The following is a 27,578-nucleotide window of genomic DNA, read 5'->3' as shown; positions in this document are numbered from 1 at the left end:
TCAGCAGGACGTACCCACAACCCCACGAATGGGAACTCAAACCACAAGTCCTCCTTCCCTACTTTCAAAAGTGGGAATTTCTCCAGATTGACTTATTCGCCACAGCCGAAAACCCAAAATTTCCAGACTTCACCTTCAGATTCCCACACCCACCATCCAAGGCCACTGCACTATGGATGAGTTGGTTAGGGATGTATGCCTACGCTTTTCTACCTCTTCCTCGCATACTATTTCTGGTTCAAAAACACAGGCAACAGCATCTCTCCATGATTCTCGTAGCTCCCACCTTGACACGTGACCGCCTTGGTGACCGCCCTGCTCTTCGCAGAAGAGGTCGCTCCAAACGCTGCTCCCTGCTGATCCCCACACCGCCAGACTGATAAGTGCTTTACCTGCCTTGCTCGCTTGAACCGGAATAATTGTATTTGTTGCCAACAGATCGTAGCGCTAGACTGCTTTGCCTTGGGTTTCCATTCCCATTAATCTATTACTGCTTGCGCTAGACGGCTTCGCATTGTTCCACATTAGCTTATCACTGCTGAGAAATTACCCGTAGCGCTTGTCTGCCAAGGTGCGCTTCAATTTTAACAAATTTCTCTGCTGCATGTATATTCGTGCCTGATTGTGCCAGCGCCATTACCGTCAGCGTAGCGCTATTCACGTGAACCCTTGCGGCCATTTTAATTGTATTTGTGTTGTTGTCTTGCCTCCCTGACCTGAGCCCCACCCCGCTCCCAGCTGACTCACCCCTCCCCCTCCCACTTTCCACATATGTCTGATGCCTCTTCGCGCAGCGATCACGCGCAGCGGTCGCGCCGAAGGTGCGCCAAAGGTAAGCCCGTCTACGCCCGTCCGCGCCTGGACCGCGCCCAGCGCCAGACCCCCTGGTCCCCGCAATGCCCAGCCCACTCGCATTACATACGCCGCCTCCACCCTCTTAGCACTAAACGCCGGCCGTCTCCCCAATTGCGTCCAAGCCGCACCTGGACATACCCATGGACCCTTCACATGCAACTCTTGCAAGTATGACGGCACCAAGACCAACTCCCCATCTGCTAACACCAAACAGAGATCTGACACCAACCACCTAAAATGCATCCTACTCAACACCCGCTCGGTCCACAGACACGCCATCGACCTTTGGAATCTACTAGACACCATCTCTCCGGACGTCGCCTTCCTAACAGAAACATGGATGAACGCCTCCTCAGCCCCAGACATCACCATCGCCATCCCGGAAGGCTACAAGATCATCCGAAAAGACCGCACCAACCAAACAGGAGGAGGCATCGCTATCATCCATAAGAATTCCATCCGCATCTCAACCAGCTCAGACGCCAACCTCGCTAGCGCCGAACACCTTCACTTCCAGATCCACACCGACCCCAAGACCACACTCAGAGGCACCCTCCTCTACAGGCCTCCAGGACCCTGTGCACAATTCAGTGAAGACATCACTGACTTCATCACCCCACACGCCCTCCCTTCCGAGGACTACATTCTATTGGGAGACCTCAATTTTCACCTGGAGAAAAGCAACGACAACAACACCACCACCCTTCTGGACAATCTCGCCAACCTCGGACTCAAACAACTTGTTAATACCCCCACTCACTACGCAGGTCACACACTCGACCCTATCTTCACCTCAAGCAAACATATCTCCTTCAGTTACACCACAGCTCTCCATTGGACGGACCACAGCTGCGTTCACTTTATCTACAAAAAGACCACAACACACAACAACCCCCAACCAACTCTGCGAAGACCCTGGAACAAAATCACCATCGACCAAATCTCCTCATCGCTTCTTCAAAAGCCCCCTGCCCACTCTTCTAACCCCAACGAAGCAGCCATTAACCTCAATCAATGGCTAACCAACAGCGCCGACAACCTAGCACCCCTGAAAAAACGTCAAATCAAACTAGGCAGCAAAAACGCCCCCTGGTTCAACGATGATCTTAAGAAATCCAAGAAACTCTGCCGCTCCCTTGATGAGGCCTGTAAAAAAGACCCAAACACCAGCACCAGGGACGCCTTAAAAAACGCCACACGCAGACACCACCAACTGATCCGGACTGCCAAGAAAGCCGCTTTCAAAGACCGACTTGACAACAACGCCCGCAACAGCAAGGAACTATTCAACATCGTCAAAGAGTTTACCAACCCCACTGCCAACTCCAACGATATCACTCCCTCTCAAGCCCTCTGCGACTCCCTAGCCTCGTTCTTCCATGACAAAATAGCAGACATCCACAACAGCTTTGACAACCAACCCGGAGACCAACCCTCCCAACCTTCTGCAGTACCTTCACCCCCCTTGAACATCCTTAAGGACTGGAACCCAATCTCCACTGAAGACACCATCCGCCTGATGAACTCCATCCACTCAGGTTCCCCCACAGACCCATGCCCTCACCACATCTTCAACAAAGCAGATTCCATCATAGCACCACACCTCCGAGACGTCATCAACTGCTCCCTCACCTCCGCCACATTCCCGGATAGCTGGAAACACGCCGAACTCGGCGCCCTTCTGAAAAAACCCACAGCTGACCCCACCGAACTCAAAAACTACCACCCCATCTCGCTCCTTCCATTCCCGGCCAAAGTCATCGAGAAAGCTGTCAACAACCAGCTCGCCGCCTTCCCCGAAACCAACAAATCCCTCGACTCCTCACAGTCCGGCTTCCGGGCCAAACACAGCACTGAGACCGCACTCATCGCAGCAACAGACGACATTCGAACTCTACTGGACAATGGTGACACAGTCGCCCTCATCCTCCTCGACCTCTCCGCAGCCTTCGACACAGTCTGTCATAGCACCCTGTTACAACGCCTCAGAAACATCGGAATCCAAGGAAAAGCACTGGAATGGATCACCTCGTTCCTTGCCGGAAGAACTCAGAGAGTCCGCCTCCCACCATTCAAGTCTGAGGCCACTGAAGTCATTTGCGGCGTACCACAAGGATCTTCACTCAGCCCCACCCTCTTCAACGTATACATGAGCCCCCTCGCGGCCATCGCACGCCAATACAACCTCAACATCATCTCCTACGCTGATGATACTCAACTGATCCTCTCACTCACCAAAGACCCTAACACCGTCAAAACCAACCTACATGAAGGAATGAAAGAAGTAGCCGAGTGGATGAAGCACAGCCGTCTGAAACTGAATTCAGACAAAACAGAAGTCCTTATCTTAGGTACCTCCCCCTCCGCCTGGGACGACTCTTGGTGGCCAGAGGCCCTTGGAAAAGCGCCCATCCCGACGGACCACGCACGGAACCTGGGCGTCATCCTGGACTCCTCCCTCTCGATGACCAAACAAGTCAACGCTGTTTCCTCATCTTGCTTCAACATTCTTCGCATGCTCAAAAAAACATTTCGCTGGATCCCCACCGAAACTAGAAAAACGATTACCCACGCACTGGTTACAAGCCGCCTGGACTACGGAAACACCCTATACGCCGGTACCACCGCAAAACTTCAGAAAAAACTCCAACGCATCCAGAACGCATCAGCCAGACTCATACTAGACATCCCGTGTAAAGACCACATTTCTGGCCACCTGAAAAACCTCCACTGGCTCCCCGTTAATAAGAGGATAACATTCCGCCTCCTAACCCACGCTCACAAAGCACTTTACGAACTTGGACCCGAATGCCTCAACACACGACTTTCCTTCTACACCCCCTCCCACCAGCTACGCTCCTCCAACCAAGCCCTTGCTGCTGTACCTCGCATCAACAAAACCACCATGGGAGGAAGATCCTTCTCCTACCTGGCGGCTAAAACCTGGAACTCACTTCCCACTCACCTTCGCCTCACTCTGAACCACCTAGCATTCAGAAAGCAACTTAAAACCTGGATATTCGACAAGTAATTCCCCCACCCTTCTTCAAGCGCCTTAAGACCCTCTGGGTATGTAGCGCGCTATATAAATTATTTGAATTGAATTGAATTGAATTGATCCATGGTTCACAACACTAATAGGGCCATCAGTAGTCCCACATGAGAAGCTCCCCAACAGGCCGGACCTTCGCACTCAGGAGCAAGGACAAATCAGACACCCAGATCCCAAGATGCTCAACCTAGCGATTTGGCTCCTCAGGTATTAGGGTTTGGTTATTTAAACTTAGCTGCAGAATGTGTGCACCTTCTTGAGCAAGCAGGCAAACCTTCAACTAGAGCCTGTTACGCTGCAAGATGGAAACGTTTTATTTGCTATTGCCAGCCCCAAAAAATAAATCCCATCAAAGCCACAGTGCAAGACATTATTTCTTACTTAAAAGCATACACTTCCATTAGGTTGCATCTTGCTGCAATAGCTTCTTATCTTCAAAATAGACTGCATCTATCGCTCTTCAAAATTCTACTCATTAAAGCTTTCATGAAAGAGCTGAAATGAGTCATTCGGCCTCATGTACCTCCAGCACCCTCTTGGAATCTAAACATTGTACTTATAGGCTCATGGGTCCTCCTTTTGAGCCTCTACACTCTATCGTGGAAAGTGGCATTTCTAGTTGCCATCACCTCACTCAGGTGTGTTAGTACGCTCCAGTCACTAATCTTAGAAGAACCTTTCTTTCAAATACATAAAGACAAACTGGTTCTTCGCCCTAATCCCAGATTCCTAAATAAGGTAGTCTCTCAGTTTCATCTCAATCAATCCATTGAGCTACCTGTTTTTTACCCTAACCCGTATTCTGCAGCAGAAAGCTCTTCATACCTTAGATGTTAAAAGAACAGTCTTGTTCTACATTGATTGAACTAAGACTTTCAAAAAAACAAAGCAACTCTTTACAGCCTTTTCTCCACCTCATAAAGGCAACCCTATAGCCAGAGGGATAGTTAAATGCATTCAAACACGCTACAATCAAGCCAAAATACCTTTACCTGTTACTCCTAGAGCCACATCACGCGTACAAAATAAGCGACTACGGCTTTTCTGGGTAACTTGGCGTTTGTAAAGCAGCTACATGATCTACTCCCACAAACATTTGCTAAACACTACTGTGTGGATTTGTAGCATGCCAGCAAGCTAATCTAGGTCAGGCTGGGCTAAAGACCCTGTTTCAAACTGTTGTAACTCCAACACGCAAGCCACTGCTCCTAAAGAGGGACGGCTTTACAGTCTATGCAGAGCATGTGTATCTACAGCCACACCTCGGATTATGTTACTTACCCTGTAAGCATCTGTTCATGTCATGTAGTGCTGTAGATTCACATGTGCCCTCCCTCCTCCCTATATGCTTGTGGCCATTGCAGTTACCTTGTGCTTTTACACTTTTCTAATACATCACCATTGACATAGACCTCTTTATTCTCACATTTTCCTTACACTCCCTTCTCACCCCCTGCGAGAAAACGAACAAAGGCGATGATGCCCATGTGCAATATCACCAAGAGGAGGAGTCATGACTCGAAATGGACATGCCCGTCAGTAGAACACATCTGTCTGGGGATAATGCAGACTCCGCTCTCAATTGGTACAGGGGGAGCAGGGCCGCAGCATTCTACTAGGGCATATTTGCACCCCTCACTAGCCCTACTGCTCGTTTCGCAGTTTCAGCAGAGGTATCCCTTACCACCACCCAAACCAACCCGTGGATGGTACCAAGCAGTTTTACAGAGTGATGGCTTCTAGAAAACACACCCCAATCTGACTTGCTCTTGGTGCCTGAGCGCTCACCAGGTCCTGGAAGCAGCCCCGTGGATCCTGACACACGCACAAATACACAAATGCACAAGCTCAGAGTAGCAAGATAGCTGGAGCACGGAGGGAAGCAATAAAGCGGCAGAAGTTAGGTAGCAATTGTGAGCTCAATATAAATGATGTTGGACTTTAAGGGGTGTTTTCAGTTCAGACCAGCATAGTTTTTAGTCCCTAAGAAACCTACCGTAGGAGCCAAGGCCATGTTCAGGCCTTTGCTAATGAAGCTCATGCAGCCCCCGAAACATTGGAGCATGCCGCTATGGGCCTCGAGAGCAGGGCTCAGACTGCTACTTGCTCATCTTATTCAAGATTGTCCGCTTTATTGCCACTCCAGAAAAATGCCAGCCTTCCTGCATTCTTCATAATCCCCTTCAAATGTAGGGTTCCAGTTGTACCCTGTCAAACACCAGTGGTTGCCAGATCTTAACATCCCACCCCTTTCTCCATTTGTCTGAACTTGCCAGACCTCAACACACCTTTAACATGTTACACAAACTTTCTTACAGCCGGGACTTGTCTCATGGTCTGTTTCGACTCCATGCAAGGAGAGCCTGGTTTTCCTCACCAGCCTACTTATCACAACCGTGATTCTTGGTTTATTAATCTCACTGTTGTCGCAGTTTTTTCAAAAATCTGATGCGTGGACTACCATGTCCTGCTTTGTAGTTTGTGAGACTGTTTGGACCATGAGTTGTTCCTGCACCACCTTGTTCCATCACTGACCAAAGTTGCATTTGTTGATAAGATTTCACAGCAGTGATGCTTTGCCTAATTTCTCTCGGCTCCTTTGCCTAAACGTATAAAACTTACGTACCATTCCATTGTTTGTAGGATATAAAAGCCAGGCTCTGCCCTAGAATTGCCTGTTTCCTTGCTGCAGTCTGTCAGTGCCTTTATAGACGAGGAGAACTCTTCCTTCCCTCTGTGGCACGTTGTGATCCCTGGCATACCCAGAGATGATGAGCCTCTGAATCAGGCCACCTTTCTGAGGGGCATTGGTGCTGGGGGTGTTCCTAAATCATTGTCAAACAAAATGATGATATGAAATTTTAATGAAGTAACATGACATTTCTTACATGTATTTTCATTTTAACATTGTGTTTTTACAGATTAAAGATACTTGGCACCAGGTTTACAGAAGACATTTCTTGAAATCCGCGCTCGGTCACTGCAATCTCTGCCGGCGAGGCTTTTACTACTACCAAAGGCACTTTGTAGACTCCGAGGTTAGTTGAAAAAGGTTCCACAAGTTCAGTCTGTCGTACGTCGATCCCAAGTGCTGTCAAATACTGCCTGATAATACTTTGAGGAAAGATGTCCGCATCTCTGGACCCTGGTGCACTCATGAATGTTTGTATGTCTCCTGCTTTGAGTTGCCTGCGACAAGCTGCCAAGTATGCCTCCTAGCATGAACTTAGATATGCACACCTAAGCTGATGGGGTGCTGTGAAGGATTGGGGGGAGTTAGCAGAGTCTTTAAGTGCTGATGCCTTTTAGAGCAGCCTGAATATTGTGTGAGTGTTGTGATGCACGCACCATCATAAGAGTCCACAAAGGACCCCCCTTCTTGATTAGAAGGTTACTCTGGTCTCACTTGGATGCATGGATTTCAGGGTATGTTTATATTCGAATTTTAAAGGGAAGGGTAGGACAAGTGCAGTGCTTTGTATTTTATTTGTAAACAGCCAACTATACCAGATCAAATCAAGCTTCAAGGCACAACACAGAATAAACAGCCAAATACACATTACATTTTAAGTGGTGGATAGGTTAGTCAGTTATTTGGGTTCGGAAGGATAGCAGAAGGATAGAGGAGGAAAAAAGATTTGTATTCATATAGCCCCTGTTACCCCTCATGGGTGTTGATGCTCTTTTCTGGCGAGTAGCACGCTACTCCGGAACCCATAAAGGATTAGTGTTGAAAATTAATATAGTGAAATATGAAGTAATTTGAGTAGTGGATATGTTATTCAGTTATTTGAATTGAGACGGTGTGGCGGGATCAATGGAAACAAGTACTCGGGGGGGGGGGGGGTGCTGGTAAAGCAGGCTTTATTGTTTTTAACAGTCGCTTGCGCTGGGGGAGGTTTCGGTAATAGGGCAGTGGAGGTTCAGTGACTCGACAAACTGGGGAACTCCTCTCCTTCCTGTATTCACCACCTGGTTTTCCTCCCTCCCGTGGACTTCTGGGTGCTGTAGTCGCATCCGTCTTGCTAGCCGGTCTCGGGGATGCATGAAACAGAAGAGAACACAGACTCAGGAAAAGGCTCTGGTTCACTGAGAGTGTTTAGGGAAAGGGTGTGAGGATTAGCACTCGTGCATACAGGTTTCAACGAAGTGTCGGGGTGAAGTAGGGAAGGGGTTCAGTGTTGGGATAACGGAGGCGGGTGCACTACGGAGGTTAAAACCCGCCCAGCCCACGATACGGTCCCGTACCTGGGTTAGCCACACTTCACTTGAAGTGTGGCTGGGCGGTGCGCTTGTCGTTGGCCTCCTGGCTCTGCAGCAGCTGGGCGCGCCTCCTCCTTCGCTCTTTCTTCCGTCTCGCTCTCGTCACCGGTTCTGCTTCCTCTGCTCAGTACGTCTCCGTCCTCCCTTCTCGACTCCTCGACACCTCCTGGTGATGAACACACCTTCTCTTCCGAAGTCTCGGCTTTTAATTCCGGTGTCCCAGCTGACCAGGGGGAGTGGTCTGGATCGTACTCTGTCCAGTTAAAGAAACAGCGTCCTTCCTCGTCATGAGTGCTGGATGTGTCCCAAGGTGCTGCCCCATTCCAGACCACGGGCTGCTGTAGGGATGAGAAAGAGGGGAACATACAAAGAGGGGGTTTTGGAGGAGAGGCGAGCCGCCCCAAGGAGAGCTGCCCCGCCCTCTGGTCACACACCTCCCCCCCTGGATTCTCCCGATCGGGGAGAGGGTAGCGCGAGAGATAGTCAGCGCTGCCGTGGTCCCTGCCCCTTAGGTGACAGACCGTAAAGGAAAACGGCTGAAGGGCAAGAAACCAGCGAAGAACCCTTGGGTTGTTGGACATGTTCCTGCTCATCCATGTTAAAGGGGCATGGTCCGTATAGAGGGTAAAGGGATGACCCTCCAGGTAATACCTGAGTTTCTCCACGGCCCATTTAATGGCCAGGCATTCCTTATCAATGGTTGGATACTTAACCTCGCGGGGAAACAATTTCCGACTGATGTAAAGGATCGGATTTTCAGTACCCTCCTTCGTCAGCTGTGACAACACCGCCCCCACCCCGTAGTCGGAAGCGTCTGTGTGCAGTATGAAGGGCCTTGTGAAGTCAGGGGACCGTAACACTGGACTCGTAGTGATGGATTTTTTAGGGCGTTGAAGGCAGTCCACATTGCTGTTGTGGGAACCCTGAATCCCGAGGGTTTAAAGTCATTCTTTAGGGTGTCAGTGAGGGGGCTTGCTAGGTCGGAGAAGGATGGTATAAACCGGCGATAGTACCCTATCAAACCGAGGAAGGCCCTCATTTCTTTCTTATGAGGGAAAGGCGTCTCGGCCATGGCTCTAATTTTCTCTATTTGCGGCTCGATCAGGCCATGGCCCAATAGGTAGCCCAGATATTTTACTTTTTGGAAGCCCATCCGGGACTTCTTGGAATTAATGTGTTAACCCTCCGTTTGGAGCTGGGTCAGTATGGTGGTTAGATGCTGCTGATGTTCTTCCCAGGATGCACTGAACACGATGATGTCGTCCAGGTAGGCCGAGCTAAATGATTGATGGTCTCGTAGGATTTCGTTCATTAGTCTCTGGAATGTTGCGGGTGCCCCTTGAAGGCCGAAGGGTAACACGTTAAATTCAAACAACCTGTCGGGGGTGGCGAATGTGGTCTTCTTTCGGTCCTCTTCGTTGAGGGGCACCTGCCAATATCCCTTGGTCAGGTCAATGGTGCTAATATACTTGGCATGTCCCAGTTTTTCTATCAATTCATCGCTGCGTGGTATGGGATACGAATCGAAAGTTGACACTGCATTCAGGGCACGAAAGTCCATACAAAAACGTATGCTGCCATCCGGTTTGGGAACCATGACTATCGGTGACGACCATTCGCTTCTTGAGGGTCGGATTACTCCCATCTGTAGCATCTCTTAGATCTCTTTTTGGATGGCTGGTCTATGGGCTGCTGGGATGCGATATGGTCTCTGTTTAATGACGGTTCCCTCGGGGGTTTCGATCCTGTGTTCTATGCACGTCGTTTTCCCTGGCAGATCCGAGAACAGCTGAGAAAAGGGCCGTAGCATATTGCCTAACTCCTTTTGTTGTGTGCTTCGGAGATCCTCGTTGATGACCAGACTGTCCAACGTCGTCGTTGTACCGGACCCTGGGGGCAGTGTGAGATTATGGGTGAGGGGGGGAGGTCCTATCCACTTCTTAAGCATATTAATGTGGTATATTTGTGTTTTCCTGGATGATATCCTCAATTTGTAGGTCGTTTTCCCGATGGATTCGGTTACACGGAAGGGTCCCTGCCACTCGGTCTGGAATTTTCTTGTCGTTGATGGCAGTAATACCAGAGCCCAGTCACCCACGGCTAACTTTCTCCATCTTTTTCCTTTGTCATAGCAGGTCTTCTGTTTGACTTGGTTCTTCTCCAGTTGCGAATAGGCCAGATTTCGGATCTTTCCCAAAGAATTCTTCAGTGCCTGGCTGTATTCGAGTAGGCTCCTAGCATCGCCTTGTTGTTCTGTCTCCCAGACTTCCTTTGTCATTTCCAGCAGGCTCCGGGGTTGCCGTCCATATAGCATTTCGAACGAGGAGCACCCAAGGCTGCTTTGTCTTTGCCCTCTTATCACATACAGTGCCAAGGGGAGGATTCGGTCCCATTCACTTCCATTGGCAGCCAGCATTTTCTTCATTGTTGCCTTGAGGGTGCCATTGTATCGTTCCACCAGTCCGTCCGTTTGGGGGTGATAGACCGAGGTCCGGATCTGGTGGAGATTCAGCAGAGCACACACCTCCTTCATAAGTTTGGACATAAAAGGCGTGCCCTGATCCGTGATCTCCTCTTTTGGAAAACCGACCCGTGAAAACAGCTCAAGGAAATGATCCGCTATGGCCTTGGTGGTTGAGGCTCGGAGCGGAAAAGCCTCCGGAAACCTAGTCGCATAGTCCACGACTACCAATGCGTACATATTGCCCCTCTTAGTCTTCGGCAGCGGTCCGATCAGGTCCATGGCAACCCTCTCAAAGTGTACCCCGATTATCGGTAGCGGCTGCAAGGGTACGGCGGGTGGACTGGTGGTGTTCTTTTTCTGGCAGATGTTGCATGCTTGGCAGTGATTTTTGAGATCTTTGTACACTCCCGGCCAATAGAAGTAGCGTAGCACGTTCTGGGTTGTCTTCTCAGTCCCGGAGTGCCCTGCTAATAAGTGAGTGTGGGAGTAGTGCATTATCTGTTCCCTAAAGTCTTGAGGGACAAGCAACTGCGGGGCCTCTGTTGCATTCCCCTGTCGGTATAGCAGGTCGCTTTGGATCAGGAAGCGGGGATATCAGGGAGTGGGGTCGTCTTGGGTTTGGTGTGCTTGTTCCCATGCGTTGTACAGACTGGCATCGTTGGCCTGGGCAAACTTAAAACTTCGATCCGTGATCCAGGGATCGGCCGTCACCATAGCGGGTTTAGGGAAGTCAGGGTTCTCTCGTTTCAGGGTCTTACTGAACGTGTCTAGGAAATGGGGATTGTCCTTCCCTATGATGATTTCCTCGGGAAGGGTCTCCAGTACCCCCACTTTAACCACTAATGTCTTCCCTTCTGTCATTTGTAGGGGAATGTAGGTTACCGGATATTTCTTCACACACCCATGGACACACTTAATATGAACCAAGGTCTCTGGGACAACCTGACCCTCCCTCACCAGGGATCCCTGCACTACCGACTGCTTACAGCCCGAGTCTAGGAGTGCTTTCGCCCTCGTCCCATTCACCCACACACTTACATAAAATGCTCCTCCTAGTTCAGCAGAGTACATGATCGGCTTCGGCAGGTAGCCGACTTTCATCGGCTCTTCTGGGGCTCTCTTCTGCGGACACATGAGGGCTATGTGGCCCCACAACCCACACTCAAAGCATTGGGGCCCCTTAAAAAGCGGACCCTCCGGCCTTATTGGTCATGTCGGCTGTAACACAGGAGTGGGTCGGGTGTTCTTTACAAACCGGGGTGTTGGCCTAATCGGTTTTTCTGGCTCAAACGGATGTGGTTTGGGTTGAGCCCTAGAAAACGTGGTTGCCATTTCCATCGCCTGTATGGTTGTCAAATTCGAATGTTGTCTCAACCATTTCTGGGTCGCATAAGGGAGTGCCTCCAGATAATGTTCGAGATACACCTTGTCCATGATTTCTTCTTTGGAACTGGTTAACGGTGTCAGCCACTTGTCGGCGGCCATTTTCATTTTGAAGAACAGCGTTTTAGGATTATCCCCCGGGGTCCCCCTTTCCTTCCTGAAGCGGACCCTATAGGCTTCGCTATCCATTCCCAGGTGGTCTAAGATGACTGTTTTAATCTGTCCGTATGGGGTTTGCCCCGTGGCGTTGGCCACCTGATAGGCCGCCTGTGCTTCATGGGTCAACAGGGGGGCAAGAAAGAACGGCCATTTTTCGACTGGCCACCCACAAGCCAAGGCCACCCTCTCGAAATTGGTCAGAAATGCGTCCGGATCATCACCGGGATGTATTTCTGGAGAGAAATACCGGAAGGGGTTGGATGCGTAGTCCGAGGTTCTCTATAAGCAGGGTTGCTGGGGTCCCCTATTATCTTTTGCAGCCCCTCCATCTGTGTGGCCACCGTATTTCTGAATGTCTCTCTGTCAGCTTGGGCTGCCGTGAGTTGTTGCTCGACTGCCCATCCTAGTTGTTCTTGCCCTTTCACTAGCGTCTGCAACAGTTCCTCCATCTTGGGTTGACAGATGGCTACCGGCTTGCCCGCATTCTCCACCACTTGTGGCGGGATCAATGGAAACAAGTACTCGGGGGGTGCTGGTAAAGCAGGCTTTTAACAGTCGCTTGTGCTGGGGGAGGTTTCGGTAATAGGGCAGTGGAGGTTCAGTGACTCAACGAACTGGGGAACTCCTCTCCTTCCTGTATTCACCGCCTGGTTTTCCTCCCTCCCGTGGACTTCTGGGTGCTGTAGTCGCATCCGTCTTGCTAGCCTGTCTCGGGGATGCATGAAACAGAAGAGAACACAGACTCAGGAAAAGGCTCTGGTTCACTGAGAGTGTTTAGGGAAAGGGTGTGAGGATTAGCACTCGTGCATACAGGTTTCAACGAAGTGTCAGGGTGAAGTAGGGAAGGGGTTCAGTGTTGGGATAACGGAGGCGGGTGCACTACGGAGGTTTAAAACCTCTTCTACCCGCCCAGCCCACGATACGGTCCCGTACCTGGGTTAGCCACACTTCCCTTGAAGTGTGGCTGGGCGGTGCGCTTGTCGTTGGCCTCCTGGCTCTGCAGCAGCTGGGCGCGCCTCCTCCTTCGCTCTTTCTTCCGCCTCGCTCTCGTCACCGGTTCTGCTTCCTCTGCTCAGTACGTCTCCGTCCTCCCTGCTCGACTCCTCGACACCTCCTGGTGATGAACACACCTTCTCTTCCGAAGTCTCGGCTTTTAATTACGGTGTCCCAGCTGACCAGGGGGCGTGGTCTGGATCGTACTCTATCCAGTTAAAGAAACAGCGTCCTTCCTCGTCATGAATGTTGGATGTGTCCCAAGGTGCTGCCCCATTCCAGACCTTGGGCTGCATTAGGGATGAGAAAGAGGGGAGCATACAAAAAGGGGTTTTTGGAGGAGAGGCGAGCCGCCCCAAGGAGAGCTGCCCCGCCCTCTGGTCACAGACGGGTAGGTGGCAGGATAGAAGAGGGAATGAGGTTTGTATTTATATTGCACTTGCCACCCCCTCATGGGGTTTTGAAGCGCTTTTTTGGCAAGTGGCACGCTACTCTGGAACCCATAAAGGATTAGTGTTGAAAATTAATATAGTGAAATGTGAAGTAATTTTAGTGGTGGATATGTTTTTCAGTTATTTGGATTGAGAAGGGTTGGGGAGGGGTAGAAAAGGGGAAAGGGTTTGCATTTATATAGCGCTTGTGGCGCTGATGGGGTGCTGAAACGCTTTATTGGCGAGTAGCTACTCTGGAACTCATAAAGGATTAGTGGTGAATTAGTATGATGGAATTTGAGAAGTGAACATGTTAGTCTGTTATTTTGATTGAAAAGGATAGAGGAGGGATTGAGTGAAGGACTTTTTTTGTTTTTATTTCTTTGTTTTTTAGGTCATAGCAGTAGGAAGAGGCTTTTGGATGAGTAAAAGGGGGTTTTGGAGGGTAAGAGTCAGAGGGAAGAGTTTAGAAAGGTTTGTTTCAGGGCATCGGTATAGTAAAAGAGGTGTCAGATGATGCAAGGAGGGGTAGAGCAGGAGAGAGTCTAGAAAAGGGTACCCGGGCTGAGACGCCCTACCCTGGCCTTTTCTAGTAATCGGGTGACACCTCCAGCCAATGGAAACCCTAGCCCTAACACTTTTCAATCACAACACTACCTCTAAAATCTGGAACCAGTAGAAGACCGGGACCTTGCAGTCAATCTTAGCCCTAGTCAAAGCACCCAATCAGTTTCAAAAACCCTGATCTCTACATCCAATAGAGGCCCTAGCCCTACCAGTAGTCTCAACCCAAGTCCAAGCAACCAATGGCACAGGAAGCCCTAGTCCCTATGTTGAATAATCATGAAAAGTCAATAAAGATGTGATGTATTTTATTAGCAGCATGGCAATCCATCCACAGGTATCAGAGTACAGCTACAACTGATTCCCCCAACAGCAACATATCAGTTCCACTAACATGTGGAATCCAGAACCCTGTTGAAAGAAAACATGTCGCATGCAGTGGCATGCGACAATAACCAAGCCAATTAACCCCTTCAGTGCTAATGACAAGGGTAACTCGTCATGGAGTTTCCATTGATTTCAATGGAAAGTCAATGGGAAGAGGTGGATGTACCTTAGCATCCAAGTGGTTAAAGAGATACAACATGAAATGAGAATACAACATCTTCCCTTTTCAAAACAAAAGAAGAAAAGAGAAGAAAAAAATATGTACAGTGTTAACAAAATAAAAATACAATATTACATTCAGTCAGAAAATCTTTTAGGCAAGTTGACAACCCGTTTTGCACCCTTGACTCTATGAGCTATAGAATCTTCTGTGTCTGCATCAACATGTTCATCAGCCAAACTATTGTGAATATTATAAGGCTTAGAACATTTGGCTAACCTACCCATATTCCAAATCCTACCGTCTTGGGTCATGACACTGTTGGTAAACACCTTTTTAATCTCAATTGGATCACTAAATTTGCTGGATCCTTTGGGCAAAAGACCAGGTTTAAGAATCCTGACCCACTCACCTACTTGAAAAAATAGTCGTTTGGTATTCCATTTCTTGTCATACCATGATTTAGTTTTCAACTGTTTACTTTCTACACGTTTAGCCACCTCAATAAGATTTTCCTTATCATCCAAAGAAACCTTGCTATACTTTTCTTTTAACCACCAAGAAGTTTAAAAGGACTCACCTCTGTAGTAGAGTGGGGCGTGATACGATAAGTCCACAACCTTTCTCGTAAAGCACTTACCCAATCTTTTCCATGTTTGACAGATTCCACAATAAAATTCTTCAACACTCGATTAAATCTCTCAACTTGCCCATTCTCATGTGGTTCGTATAAAGATGTTAATCTGTGGACAATATTACATTCTTTAAGAAAAGTAGACATTTCCACCGAAGTCAATTGTACCCCATTGTCAGATACCATTACCGAGGGACAGCCTTCTCTAGTAAAAATGTCCTTGAAAAATCCAATCACAGCTTCTGTAGAAGCTTTGGGTACAAATTTAACTTCTGGCCACTTGGAATGGTAGTCTATTATGACCAAAGCATACTTTGAAGATTCTGGCAACATGTGAAAAGGATCAGAAATATTAAATGCAACCTTTTCCCACGGTTCCAATGGCCACTTAACCACTTTGAGAGGTGGAGTAATGGTTTTCATCATCCTGTCACTGGATGCACAATCCTGACATTCTCTGACATTCTATCAATGAATCTGTCAACCCCAGGCCACCAAAAATATGACCTGACTAATCTTTTCATAGATGAAATGCCGGGATGAGTCCTGTGTGCCACCTTAAGTATGACATCCTGCATTCCTTCTGGAGGAACACACTTGCCAGACTTAAAAATAAAACCAGACTCCAATTCCAATTCCTCTTCCACATTATAGAAAGGCAAAAGTTCTGCTCTAATTTTATCCTTACTAGGCCATCCCCCATTGATATAACCTTTAAGCTCCTCCCATTTATCATCCTTCTGTACACACTCTAACCACAACGATTCAGAAATATCCTGAAAAGAATCCTGTAAAACATCCTGAACAGTAACCACAAAATCCCCTTCCTGTAAAGTGCCCACTACATCTTGTTCACACGGTAAACGCGATAAACAGTCAGCCATAACGTTCTTTTTACCAGGTACATAACAAGTGACAAAATTATATTCTTGTAACCTAGATGAAAGTCTGGCTATCCTGGCTGTTGAATTCCATCCACCACCAACTGATAAAATGTTGACCAATGGTTTGTGGTCTGTCCTAAGAACGAATTTTGAGCCCCAAACATACAGTCTGAAATGCTCAATTGCCCAGACACAAGCGAGAAGTTCCCTTTCTATCACTGCATATTTTCTCTCACACTCATTGAGTGTTCTGGATGCAAACGCTACAACCCACTCATTGTCACCTTCTTTCTGCGATAAAACACTGCCCAATCCATACAAACTTGCATCGACTGTAATTATACATTCCTTGTTTATGCGGAACGGCTTAAGGGTAGGTGAACTTATAATGTCATTTTTGATTGTTTCAAAAGCTTGTTGTTGTGTAGTAGACTATTCAAATTCTTCACCTTGCCTCAATAATTTTCTCAGAGGTTCCATCTTAGTTGCAAAGTTTACTACAAATTTGCTGTAATATTCGCACATACCAGCAAATGACAACAACTGATCCTTATTTATTGGGGCAGGAGCTTTGACAATAGCATCAACATTTGACTTTTTAGGAACAACACCCTCACCCGATAATGTGTGTCCTAAATACTCTACAGACTCCTGAAATAACTTACACTTATGTGCCTTAAGTGTAAGCCCATTTGACTCTAATCTTCTGCAAACCTCTTGTAAATGTGTTTCATGTTCATTCACATTTTTTGAAAAGACTAGGATGTCGTCCTGAAAGCATTTGACAAATACATCCAAATCTCTGAAAATATGGAACATTGTCCTTTGGAAAACGGATGCAGCTGATGCTAAACCAAACGGCATACGTACATATTGGAATAAACCTTGAGGTGTTATGAATGCTGTGAGTTTCCTAGAAGTTTCTGTTAACGGAATCTGGTGATAAGCTGATCTTAAATCTAATGTTGAAAATATTTTTGCCCCTCCTAACATTGACACCAGCTCATTTATATTGGGTAAAGGATGACCGTCAATTACAATGTTGGCATTCAGTGCTCTTAGATCTACACATAGCCTTAATTTTTGATCCGGTTTTCTTACCAAAACTATGGGCGAAACCCACTCGGAAGACTCAATTGGTTCAATGATGCCCTCATCTAACAAATCCTTTAACATGCTTTTAAGTTCTTCCCTGATGTTGATAGGTACACCTCTGAGCTTTTGTACAACTGGTGTATGGTTTCTTTTAAGAACAATATTATGTGAAAAATGTTTGAGTTTCCCAAATTTTTCACAAAACACTGAACTAAAAGATTTTACTAGATTATCAGCCTTTTCAACATAGGTAGTAACAATATTGGATGGTTCAACAAACGAAACAGTACCCATAAGACTGTCATCACAAAGTGAAATGGGATCTTTAGCACGTGGATTAATCAGAATTCCTAATTTCCACTGATCCAACCATCCTAAAACATTAACACCCTTGAGCGAAATGTACAATTTTATGTCAGCTTTCCTATTTCTAAATTGAATCATTACCTGAAAAAAACCAAGAATGTCAATTCTTGTACCTGAAAAATTCTTTGCAGAAATATCGGATTCATTCATTTCATTCAACATTAAAGACTTAGCTAACATTTGGTTAAAATACTCCTGAGTAATGATAGTCCAAGGCGAACCAGAATCCACCATGAGAGACAATTCACTTCCACAAATATTGAAAATGCAATCAGGTGCTTTAAGGTGTAACAAAGCCTGTTCATCAATGATGGATACCACAAAACCATTAGAATGTGATTCAACGTTATAGATTGCATCTGCATTTGCTTCTGCTACAGAAGAAACAGAACCCTTATTATGAACTTGAAAACGTCTGTCTCTACACATGTTTCCAAAATGACCAATTCTTTTACAAAAATTGCATTCTTTTTTAAGTGCTGGACAACCTGGAAAAGAAGCATAATGAGATTTGTTTCCACATCTAAAACACATTCCTTGCATATTACTATAATCATTAGACTTTTGTGTAAAATTAATTTTAGATCTGGAAGGCACATATTTTGAAGAAGGTTGGTTAACAACAAATTTGTTATCCTGTCTATTCTTAATAACGCAGACTTCTTCTTCAGGGACTTTCTTTTCTGTATCATTTCTAATAGTTTTCATCCATAAGTCAGATTGTTCTTGTGCTTTTGCAATTGCAATCGTTTCAGTAAGATTGGGATCACCCATAACCCACAGTTTGTCTTGTATCTTTTTGCATTTCACATGTACAATGATCTGGTCTCGAATCATTTCATCTGTTATCATACCAAAATTGCAATGCAAACTTAACGATCTTAAAGAAGTTAAAAACTTCCAATAGAAAGACTCACCCTACTCTTAGCCCCACCCTAGTCCCAACAACCAATAACACAGGAAGCCCTAGTCCCTACATCTAATAGAAATCCTAACCCTAGCCCCAACCTTACATTGATTGAATCACAGACCCAGAAACCAATCAGAACAGTTAAATACCCAACCAATGAGGAAACTAACCCTAATCCAATAGAAACACCAGATACAGCCACCAATCAGTGCACACATGTACCAAACAAACAAAAGCAGACTATATAAGGCCCCAGCGACCTCAGACAAGGTTTGCTGGCCCAGGAGTTGGAAGCTGCTGCTGTATTCAGAAATCTCCTAGGGACAGACAGGCTCAATCCACACTTTGGACTTCTGCAGGTATGGGCTTAACAAACTTGTCCTCTAACAATACTGTTTAAATAAAACTTTACTCCCTCTCCTGGCCAAAAAACGGAAGTGCACAGTCCCTATTAATCCCGGCTCCCGGCCGTCATGAGTCACGGTGTGCCAGTGCTTAATTTGGGCAGGTGCTTTTAGTTGCTCAGCACCTGCACTTCTTTCACAGGGCCGGGGCTACAATTTCTGACCCCGCAGGTGGTGGTCTCAATATAAATTTTTCAAATTCAAAATAAAAAGAATAACATACATTGCATGGTTTCTGGCTGGTAAATGTTCATAGACCGGCCAGCATACACCTGTCCATGCATGATTGTGTATCGCCAAGTTAGTGATGTCATCTCGCCGATCTCAAATCCAAGAAGTCATTGACAAGCTATGTCTTGCATTCTATTCTCCGAGTCTGCTGCACCAGGGCACTGCCTGAGCCTAAGCCTCCCATTGGATAATTGTAGCTGGGGGCTGGCTCACGACAGAGTTGAGTCAAGGAAGCTGCAAGAGCGCATTTGGAACTTGGGAGTGAGTGTTCTTGAGGAAGAATAAATGAAAGAAGTGTGGACTTTCCATTTGCTGTGTAGCCAGAGTAGCATATCTTGCAGCCCTGCATTGTTGCTATCCTCAACGTGCTTGATGCGGCTGTGGCCCAACACTACTCTTGTGCGCCATGGCGTCACCTGTAGAATCTGTGCGCTGCACCTCAGCATGGTAATTCCTGAGCGTGAGTGAGTCCGGTAGGCACCACGGCCATACTTACCGGCATTGGCAGCATTACGGCTGGGGACAATGCCTGTGCTGTAGCAGGCAGGGTCACAGCAAGCTGAGCAGTGGATGCCAATGCCGTCGCCTTCCTTGGAGCTACTAATTACAGGCAGAACTAGTAGTGACATCACCTGCTGTGCTCGAGCAGCTACCTGTTCTGCAAATACCCCAGTTATACTGCACTGATTAATATTTGCAAAAAATAATTTTCATTTGGTGTGCATTTTGTTTTTGCACTCGGTGTAGGTAAGAAAGTAAAACACATGTCATCTTCCTCTTCTTTAGGAAAGACAACAGGAAAACGCAGAGTTCAAAATAGCAGGGAGATGTACAGGCTGACGACAGGGGTCACAGGCAGCAGCAGTGTTATAGATGAGAGAGAGAGCAGGAGTAAAGAGGAGAAAGAAACAACAGCAGAGGAGAGAGATAAGATAGAGCTCAGTAGTAGAAAGGGAGAGCAAATCAGAAACAAAAAGAAAGCAGCCATGATGCGAAGAAGAGAGCGTTAAAAAGAGAGAAGATAGAATGAAAGGATGTAGAGGACAGGACAGAGGAAAGAAAGCAGACAAATGATAAAATGGAGACACAGCTAATGACTGCTAGAAGAGCAGAGCGTGGATAAAAGTGAAGAGGAAAAAGGGCAGGGACGAGAATGAATAGAGGGCAAATTAGAAATGCAGAGAATAAGGTAACACACCAGGTGTGACAAAGATGATAGAAAACAATGAGAGAGGTTAGAAGATAGACTCTTAGAGCAAAGACGTAGGGGACAGACAACAGATCAATGTTAGAAAAGAGACTGAGGCAGTGAGAGCATTGAAAGTGGTGCTCACTGGAGGAAGAAGGGAGCTGTGGCCTCCTTGGCAACATTTTCAGCACCTGCACTTCTTTTTTTTACAAACTAAGCACTGCGGTGGGCGTGTGCTGATGACGGCCGGGAGCCGCCATGACCACACCCGCGATCGGAATGTCCAGCCCCGGCGCAGAATTCCGGCCGCAGCCAAGGTGTTATACACAGTTCAAACGGCACAGAACAGATTACTGCTGTCTCAGAACACCCTCTGATGTAGAATATCCCTGTTGCTGGGGGGTGGGCGGGGGGGGGGTTTCACTGACTTGTTAACACAAAATGGTGGCTGGGGGTGCACTGCTTAACATACAGGTCTTAGCTCAGAGCAAAGGAGAAATTTGGAGGGAAAAACAGGTAGTCACGGGGGTTGAGAGGGAAAAACGACAGAGTTTGGACTGCAAATCCCACAGTTCCACAGGTTAAATGGAAGCAGTCACGGGCAGGATAAACCACAAGTTTAAACAAAAAACAGGTGCTAAATTATGCAATCACCGGCAGGTTAAAACTAGTTTTAAACTGTAACAACCACAGGCAAAGACAGTTAAAGAAATTGAAAAAAGAAGAGACGATGCAATCACAGGTAGGGAAAATCGTTTTTTAGGGAAGAGCCAGCACTAGTCTGCCTCCTTACCACTTCCTGGACTCTGCTCACTGCAATCTGGGGCACAGGTAGCCTGCAGCTCACAAGATGGAGGTAAAGAAGGAAAACTGTTGTTTTCTAATATTTTACTAGTATCTGACTGCAGTCCTTCCAAGTTATGCTGTTGAAAATAAGACTTAAAATAAAAACAAGGAGTGTGCTTTTATGTTTTATCTGCTCTTAAAATATAGTTAGAAATAATGTTTCTAGCTTCGGTTGAATACAAATGCTCTTTGATCCTGCTCAACACTCTGCTGTCATTGGCAAGAATCGCGCATAGGAATACCACATACACTCCTGCACGTTCATACTTCTCTTCCTGGACTGGGCTTTCTTGCAGTCCCATACTTGAGTTGTGCATTTCTGTTGTGTGAGGATCTTTACAGGTGTGAACCGTGCGATCCTTCACTGTCTCTGTTTCCTCTCACTTCTTTCTGTTTCAGCTCGAATGCAATGATGTGGTCTTATTCTGGAGGATTCAGCGTATGCTGTCAATCACTGCTAACACCCTGCGGCAGCAACTCACCAACACAGAAGGTAAGTCCTGAAGCAGCACTAGATACTTTCAGGGAATTCACTACTTGTAACTTAATCCACTCTCAATTTAACCTCACTTCTTGCTTGCCATTGGTTAGGACAGGGATTTGTTGTGTAACATTTTGCAATTAAAGAATTGTGATGAAAATGTGATGCAGTCTTGACAAGGATGGGTTCTGAAACCTTGCTCATTCCTCATCTGGGCAGCTTCATGTCCCACAGTTAGTGGCGGTGGACACTTGATTTGGGGAAGTGTGAAGACAGAAGGCACAGAGTTAATAATTGTTGAAATAACTAATTTTGCAAAGTAAATCGACACAAAGGGATGGTTGTGATAAAGTGAAGCTCGTACAGGTGAGTGCTGTGTTCCCAGAACTTGCGGTCCTAACGATGCATAATGTCAGATTGGATTGAACCTCTCTCTACATGGCATAGTCGGTGTAGAAGCCACAGATGTAGCCCTAAATCCTACAAGTGCCAGAAAGGAGTGTGTACTGAAGTCGAGAAGAGTCCCTGCTTCTTTACTGGAGTCGGCAGTGGGGTGGAGTCGGCAGTGGGGTGGAGTCGGCAGTGGGGTGGAGTCGGCAGTGGGGTGGAGTCGGCAGTGGGGTGGAGTCGGCAGTGGGGCGGAGGCCGTGTGCGAAGGCCGTGGGGCGGAGGCCGTGTGCGAAGGCCGTGGGGCGGGGTCGGCAGTGGGGCGGAGGCCGTGTGCGAAGGCCGTGGGGCGGAGTCGGCAGTCGGGCGGAGGCCGTGTGCGAAGGCCGTGGGGCGGAGTCGGCAGTGGGGCGGAGGCCGTGTGCGAAGGCCGTGGGGCGGAGTCGGCAGTGGGGGGGAGGCCTTGTGCGAAGGCCGTGGGGCGGAGTCGGCAGTGGGGCGGAGGCCGTGTGCGAAGGCCGTGGGGTGGAGGCCATGGGGCGGGTTACTACTGCCAGATACCAGGCTCGGGCCTCCCTGGGGTTCACTCCCGCTCACTGGCTTCAATTCTCTCTTCTCCTTGCTCGCCCACATTCTTTGGTTCAGCCTCTTTCTCCCACACTTACCTTTTTCTGAGCCTTGTTTTCCTGTAAACATTGACAGTCCTTCCCTAGGTGCCCCTTTGGCTTGCTCAAGGTACCGCAAGGGTAGTACATTAGAGCCCGCACTTCCAGTGGTATGGGAGCTTCACAGATTAGAAACGAGAGGTTCCGAACATGTGCTGCTGTGTCCAGGTTTGTGCTTTGGGAGTTACCACCCATCTGCTGGGACCCAGTCAGGGGGTGTACTGTGACTGCAGGTTTGTGAAAGGTGTTCTACCTTCATAAGGGTTTTTGAGAGCATACCCCCGAGCGGTGCCTTAATTCCTTGGGGTGGAGGGGCCGTTTGTGCTAAGCACACAGCCCCAGGGTTCCCGGGCGGGTCTAGGCTTCAGTAGACACCAGCACTGCTGCTGAGTACACAGCCCCAGGGTTCAGGGCAGGTCAAGGCTTCAGCAGACACCACCACTACTGTTAAGCACACAGCCCAAGGGATCTTAAACAGACACGTTAGTGATAGATTCCTTACCTTCGAATATCCCCAGGCATCAGACTGGATCCGGAAAGTTTTTAGTCAGCAGTACCCCTGCGCGTCGGTAGGTGGCGTTGTGCGGCTCCGCGTCCATTGCTGGCTTCGTAAGCGCTGAGATGACGTCACGGAGACTACTTAGGTGCCTCCCATGCATGCTGGCTTCAGTTCTTTCTTTTTCCGCGCCAGCAAGCACAGATCTGGTTAGAGCACGTACCCTAGTCACTGTTTGACTAACTTTTTCGAGACTTTTGTCTCTCCTCTTTTTGAGTCTTTGACTCCTGGTGCCAAGTAGGGATGCCTGTATTTAAATCCTGTGGGGACCGTCGCCGTACAATGTTGGTAGCGGACCCCCATGACGTTTGTCTCTACTGTCTGGACCGCGACCATGACTCTCGGTCATGTCCCGACTGTCTGGCCATTGCTCCGAAGGCTTTGCGGGAGCGGTCCCGAAAGCTGCTGGAGGCCCGGCAGTCGTCTCCGCGCCATTCAATGTCCAGGGGTCGCTCAAGGGACCGTCCGCGGAGCCATCATCATCGCTCCTCGGGGTCCAAGTCTTCGCCCTCGGAATTGGGTAAGAGACGTCACAAGAAAATTTTGAAGAAGCATGTTCGCTCTCCGACATGCCCCCGTCAGTCTTCGGATGCGGACGAGGGGACCAGGGCTCCTTCCCCTGCAGCTCCGTTGAAGCCTAGGAGTCCCGCGGCCTACCCACCTTATCGGGGTCCGTCAGCGACTCCGAGCCAGGTGCAAGAGTTTCTTGTGGCCATGGATCGCCTTTTCAGGCCTAGGGCTCCCGCCGGTGTGCCTTCGGGCCCCGCGGTCCCTATGGAGGGCCCTTGCTCGCCGCCGGTGGCTTCGGCCCCGGCGCCGCAAAGTCCTCTGCCAGGGCCCTCTGCGGGTGGCCCTGGCGCCCCCGGCAGCTCTGTTCCCTACGTTCATTCCACCTCCTCCATTGACCGAATTTTCCCGACGCTGTTGGAGCATTTGTTTACCTTGTGCCTCCCCCGCCGCTGCTGCCTGTGCCTCCGGCTGTGGAGGAGGGGGATGTCTGGGAGGGGTCAGGAGACCCTCTTGCACGGCAGGTAGAGTCCGAACATGAGTGGGCAGAGGAATCTGAGGATGCAGGTGGCCTTGACCTCTCCTCTGAGCCGGGTTTTATGTCTACTCTCGCTGTCATGCTGGAAGGCGCCACTTATTCTGTGGTCCTCCGTAGAGCACCTGAGGCCCTTGACCTCGATCTGCCTACTGTCTCTCATAAAACGAACTTCCTTACTGAAGTGCTTCAGCCGGCAGCAAGTCCTACGGAACCTCTGCTTCCATTCAATGAGGCCTTGACGGATGTTTTGATGGGCACCTGGTCTAGACCAGCCACGGGGGTTCCTGTGGACAAGAACGTGGCCCGGCGTCCTTGCCCTGCACCGGGTGACCCTGCCTTTTTGACTAATCATCCGACTCCGGAGAGCCTGGTCATTCAGGTCTCCACTTCCCAAAGTGCGTTCCCTACCGCCCCTCGGGTAAGGAATCGAAAAAGCTGGAGCAATTTGGAAAAAGGTACTTTTCCTCTGCCAGCCTGGGCTGCGGTCAGTCAACACTGCATGCCTTTTGGGCCGCTATTCTCACGCGGTGTGGGACACGGTGGCGCAGACACTGCCCCAGTGCCCGAAGAGGTTTGGGCTGTCCTTTCCAAGCTGTTGCCAAGGGTAAGGATGCCGCTAAGTTCGCCATTCAGTGTGAGCTGGACACCGTTGACTCTTTAGGGAGAGCAATCTCCACAACAGTGGCCCTGCGTCGCCATGCCTGGCTGCGGTCCACAGGGTTTTTGGGAGATGTCCAGAGTTCCCTCTGAACATGCCCTTTGATGACACTCGCCTGTTTGGCGATAAGGCAGACAGTGAGCTGGAGCATTTCAAGGACTCTCTGGCTACGGCCATGTCCTTGGGTCTCTCCACCACACGCCCGGCCACGTCTACCTTTCGTTCCTTTTGCGGCCACGGAAGGGGCGCCCCCGCACGTTCGTTCAGCCAGAAGCTTGCGCAGAACCAAAATCCGTGCGAGCGTGGAGGCGCCGTGGCGGCACAGGGGGTCAACGGGCGAGTCAATCCACCTCCGCACCTGCAGCATTCGCTTCAAAGCCTTCCTAGTCCGCGCTTTGGGGTGCACCCCAAGCCTTTGGGCGGCAGGATTCTTAATCACCTCCCCCGCTGGCGTTCTGTCACTTCGGACAGATAGGTGCTGCAGATTGTCCGAAGCAGTTACTCCCTCCCCTTCGAGTCTATTGCCCCCCCCCCCCCCCCCCCCCGCCATGCCACCTCCGTTCCACCGCATGTCGGGGATCACTTTACGCTTCTCCAGCAGGAAGTTACGGCCCTCCTGGCCAAAGGGGCCATCAAGCGCGGTCCTGGGCCAGAAGTAGGACGTGGTTGTTATTCCCACTATTTTCTGGTCCCCAAGAAGGACAAAGGGGGCCTACAACTCATTTTGGACCTCAGGAACGTCAGTCGCCTCCTCCGGAAGGAGAAGTTCAAGATGTTGATTCTGGCTCCGGTCTTGGCTGCTCTCGACCCTGGAGACTGGATGGTAGCGTTGGACTTGCAGGATGCATATTTTCACATCCGCCTCCTGCCGGCCCTCCGGCGTTACCTGCGGTTCATGGTAGGCCAGGAGCATTTTCAGTTTGCCGTGCTCCCCTCCGGCCTTACCAGCACCCCTCGGGTGTTCACCAAAGTGATGGCGGTGGTCGCAGCTCATCTGCGCAGATCAGGGGTGTTAGTCTTCCCTACCTCGATGACTGGTTGTTGAAGGCGGGCTCATTCCAGACAGTCGTCACCCACCTTCAGACCACGGCCGACCTCCTGCATTTGCTGGGGTTCTCCATCAATGTGCCGAAGTCACACCTGAGTCCCTCTTAGAAGCTCCCCTTCATCGAAGCGGTTCTGGATTTCACACAGTTTCGGGTTTATCCTCCTGAGCAGCGAGTCTGGGATATTCAGGCTATGATTCCGATCTTTCAGCCTCTATCCTGGGTTTCAGTCAGGATGACCCTCTGGCTCCTGGGCTTGAAGGCCTCCTACATTCTACTGGTGCAACATGCCAGATGGCATATGCGGGCTCTGCAGTGGGACCTGAAGTTCCAGTGGGCGCAGCATCAGGGCAACCTGTCCGATCATGTCCAGATCTCGGAGGGCACTGCACGTTAATTGCAGTGGTGGCTCACGAATCGCGATTGGGTCCATGGCAGATCCCTCTCCCTTCCCCGACCGGAGCACACAGTGCTGACAGATGTGTCCCTCCTGGGATGGGGAGGCCACTTGGGAGAGGCGGAGATCAGAGGCCTCTGGTCTCCGGTGGATCCCGGCTCCATATCAACCTTTTGGAGATTTGGCGATCCGACTTGAACTGAAGGCATTCCTTCCCTCTGTCCGGGGAAGTGTAGTGCAGGTGTTCACGGACAACACCACTGCCATGTGGTATTGCAACAACCAGGACGGGATGGGGTCGTGGACCCTGTGTCAGGAGGTTCTGCGCCTCTGGACATGGCTGGAACATCAAGGCATTATGTAGGTGGTTCAACACCTGGCAGGTTCTCTGAACGCCAGGGCGGCCGAACTCAGCCGTCGGTGCTTGATGGATTACGAATGGCGCCTGAACTCAGACGCGGCGCAAGTCTCTTTAAGCAGTGGGGATAGCCTTGGTTAGATCTATTCGACACTGAAGAGAACGTGCAATGTCATCAGTTCTGCACGTTGGAATTTCCAAGGCGGCACTCGCTCGACCACGCTTTTCGTCGCGAGTGGAGTTGCGGTCTGTTGTACGCCTTTCCGCCTATACCACTTCTGCCCAGAGTGCTGAAGAAGATTCGGCGCGACCAGGCCCAAGTCATCCTTGTGGCTCTGGATTGGGCACGAAGATACTGATATCCAGAGCTACTCAACATGGCGATCAATCCCCCTATCCGACTGCCTCTTCGGGAGGATCTTCTGTCGCAGCAGCAGGGGACGGTCCTCCACCCGAACCTGTCCAGCCTCCACATCCATGTGTGGAGATTGAGCGGCGACAGTTGACAGCTTTTGATCTTCCGACTGAAGTCTGTGATGTCATTCTGGCAGCCAGGCGTCCCTCCACTAACACTGTATACGCCTGCAGGTGGAACAGATTTGTGGCATGGTAGACCGCAAAGGCTGTGGATCCCCTTTCTGCCCCTCTTTCTGAGGTCCTTCTGTTCATTTTATCCTTGGCCCAGCAGGCTGCTCTGGGCACTATCAAAGGTTAT

At 49.1% G+C, this 27,578-nt stretch overlaps 1 protein-coding gene across 4 annotated transcripts in view; it reads left to right on the top strand.

The window, feature by feature from the left end:
• The window catches only part of OPA1 (OPA1 mitochondrial dynamin like GTPase), a 253,853-nt gene that overhangs the window by 164,796 nt on the left and 61,479 nt on the right, over positions 1-27,578 (top strand). For all 4 annotated transcript variants that reach the window (XM_078666567.1, XM_078666565.1, XM_078666566.1 and 1 more), the window contains 2 exons: positions 6,829-6,945; positions 21,670-21,763. In XM_078666567.1, coding sequence (XP_078522693.1) covers positions 6,829-6,945; positions 21,670-21,763 — 211 coding nt within the window. The remainder of the gene's footprint in view (positions 1-6,828; positions 6,946-21,669; positions 21,764-27,578) is intronic.

This window comes from Lissotriton helveticus, chromosome 11 (assembly GCF_964261635.1).
Source record: "Lissotriton helveticus chromosome 11, aLisHel1.1, whole genome shotgun sequence".
Taxonomy (NCBI): domain Eukaryota; kingdom Metazoa; phylum Chordata; class Amphibia; order Caudata; family Salamandridae; genus Lissotriton; species Lissotriton helveticus.
This window is presented reverse-complemented; position numbering and strand designations above follow the sequence as displayed.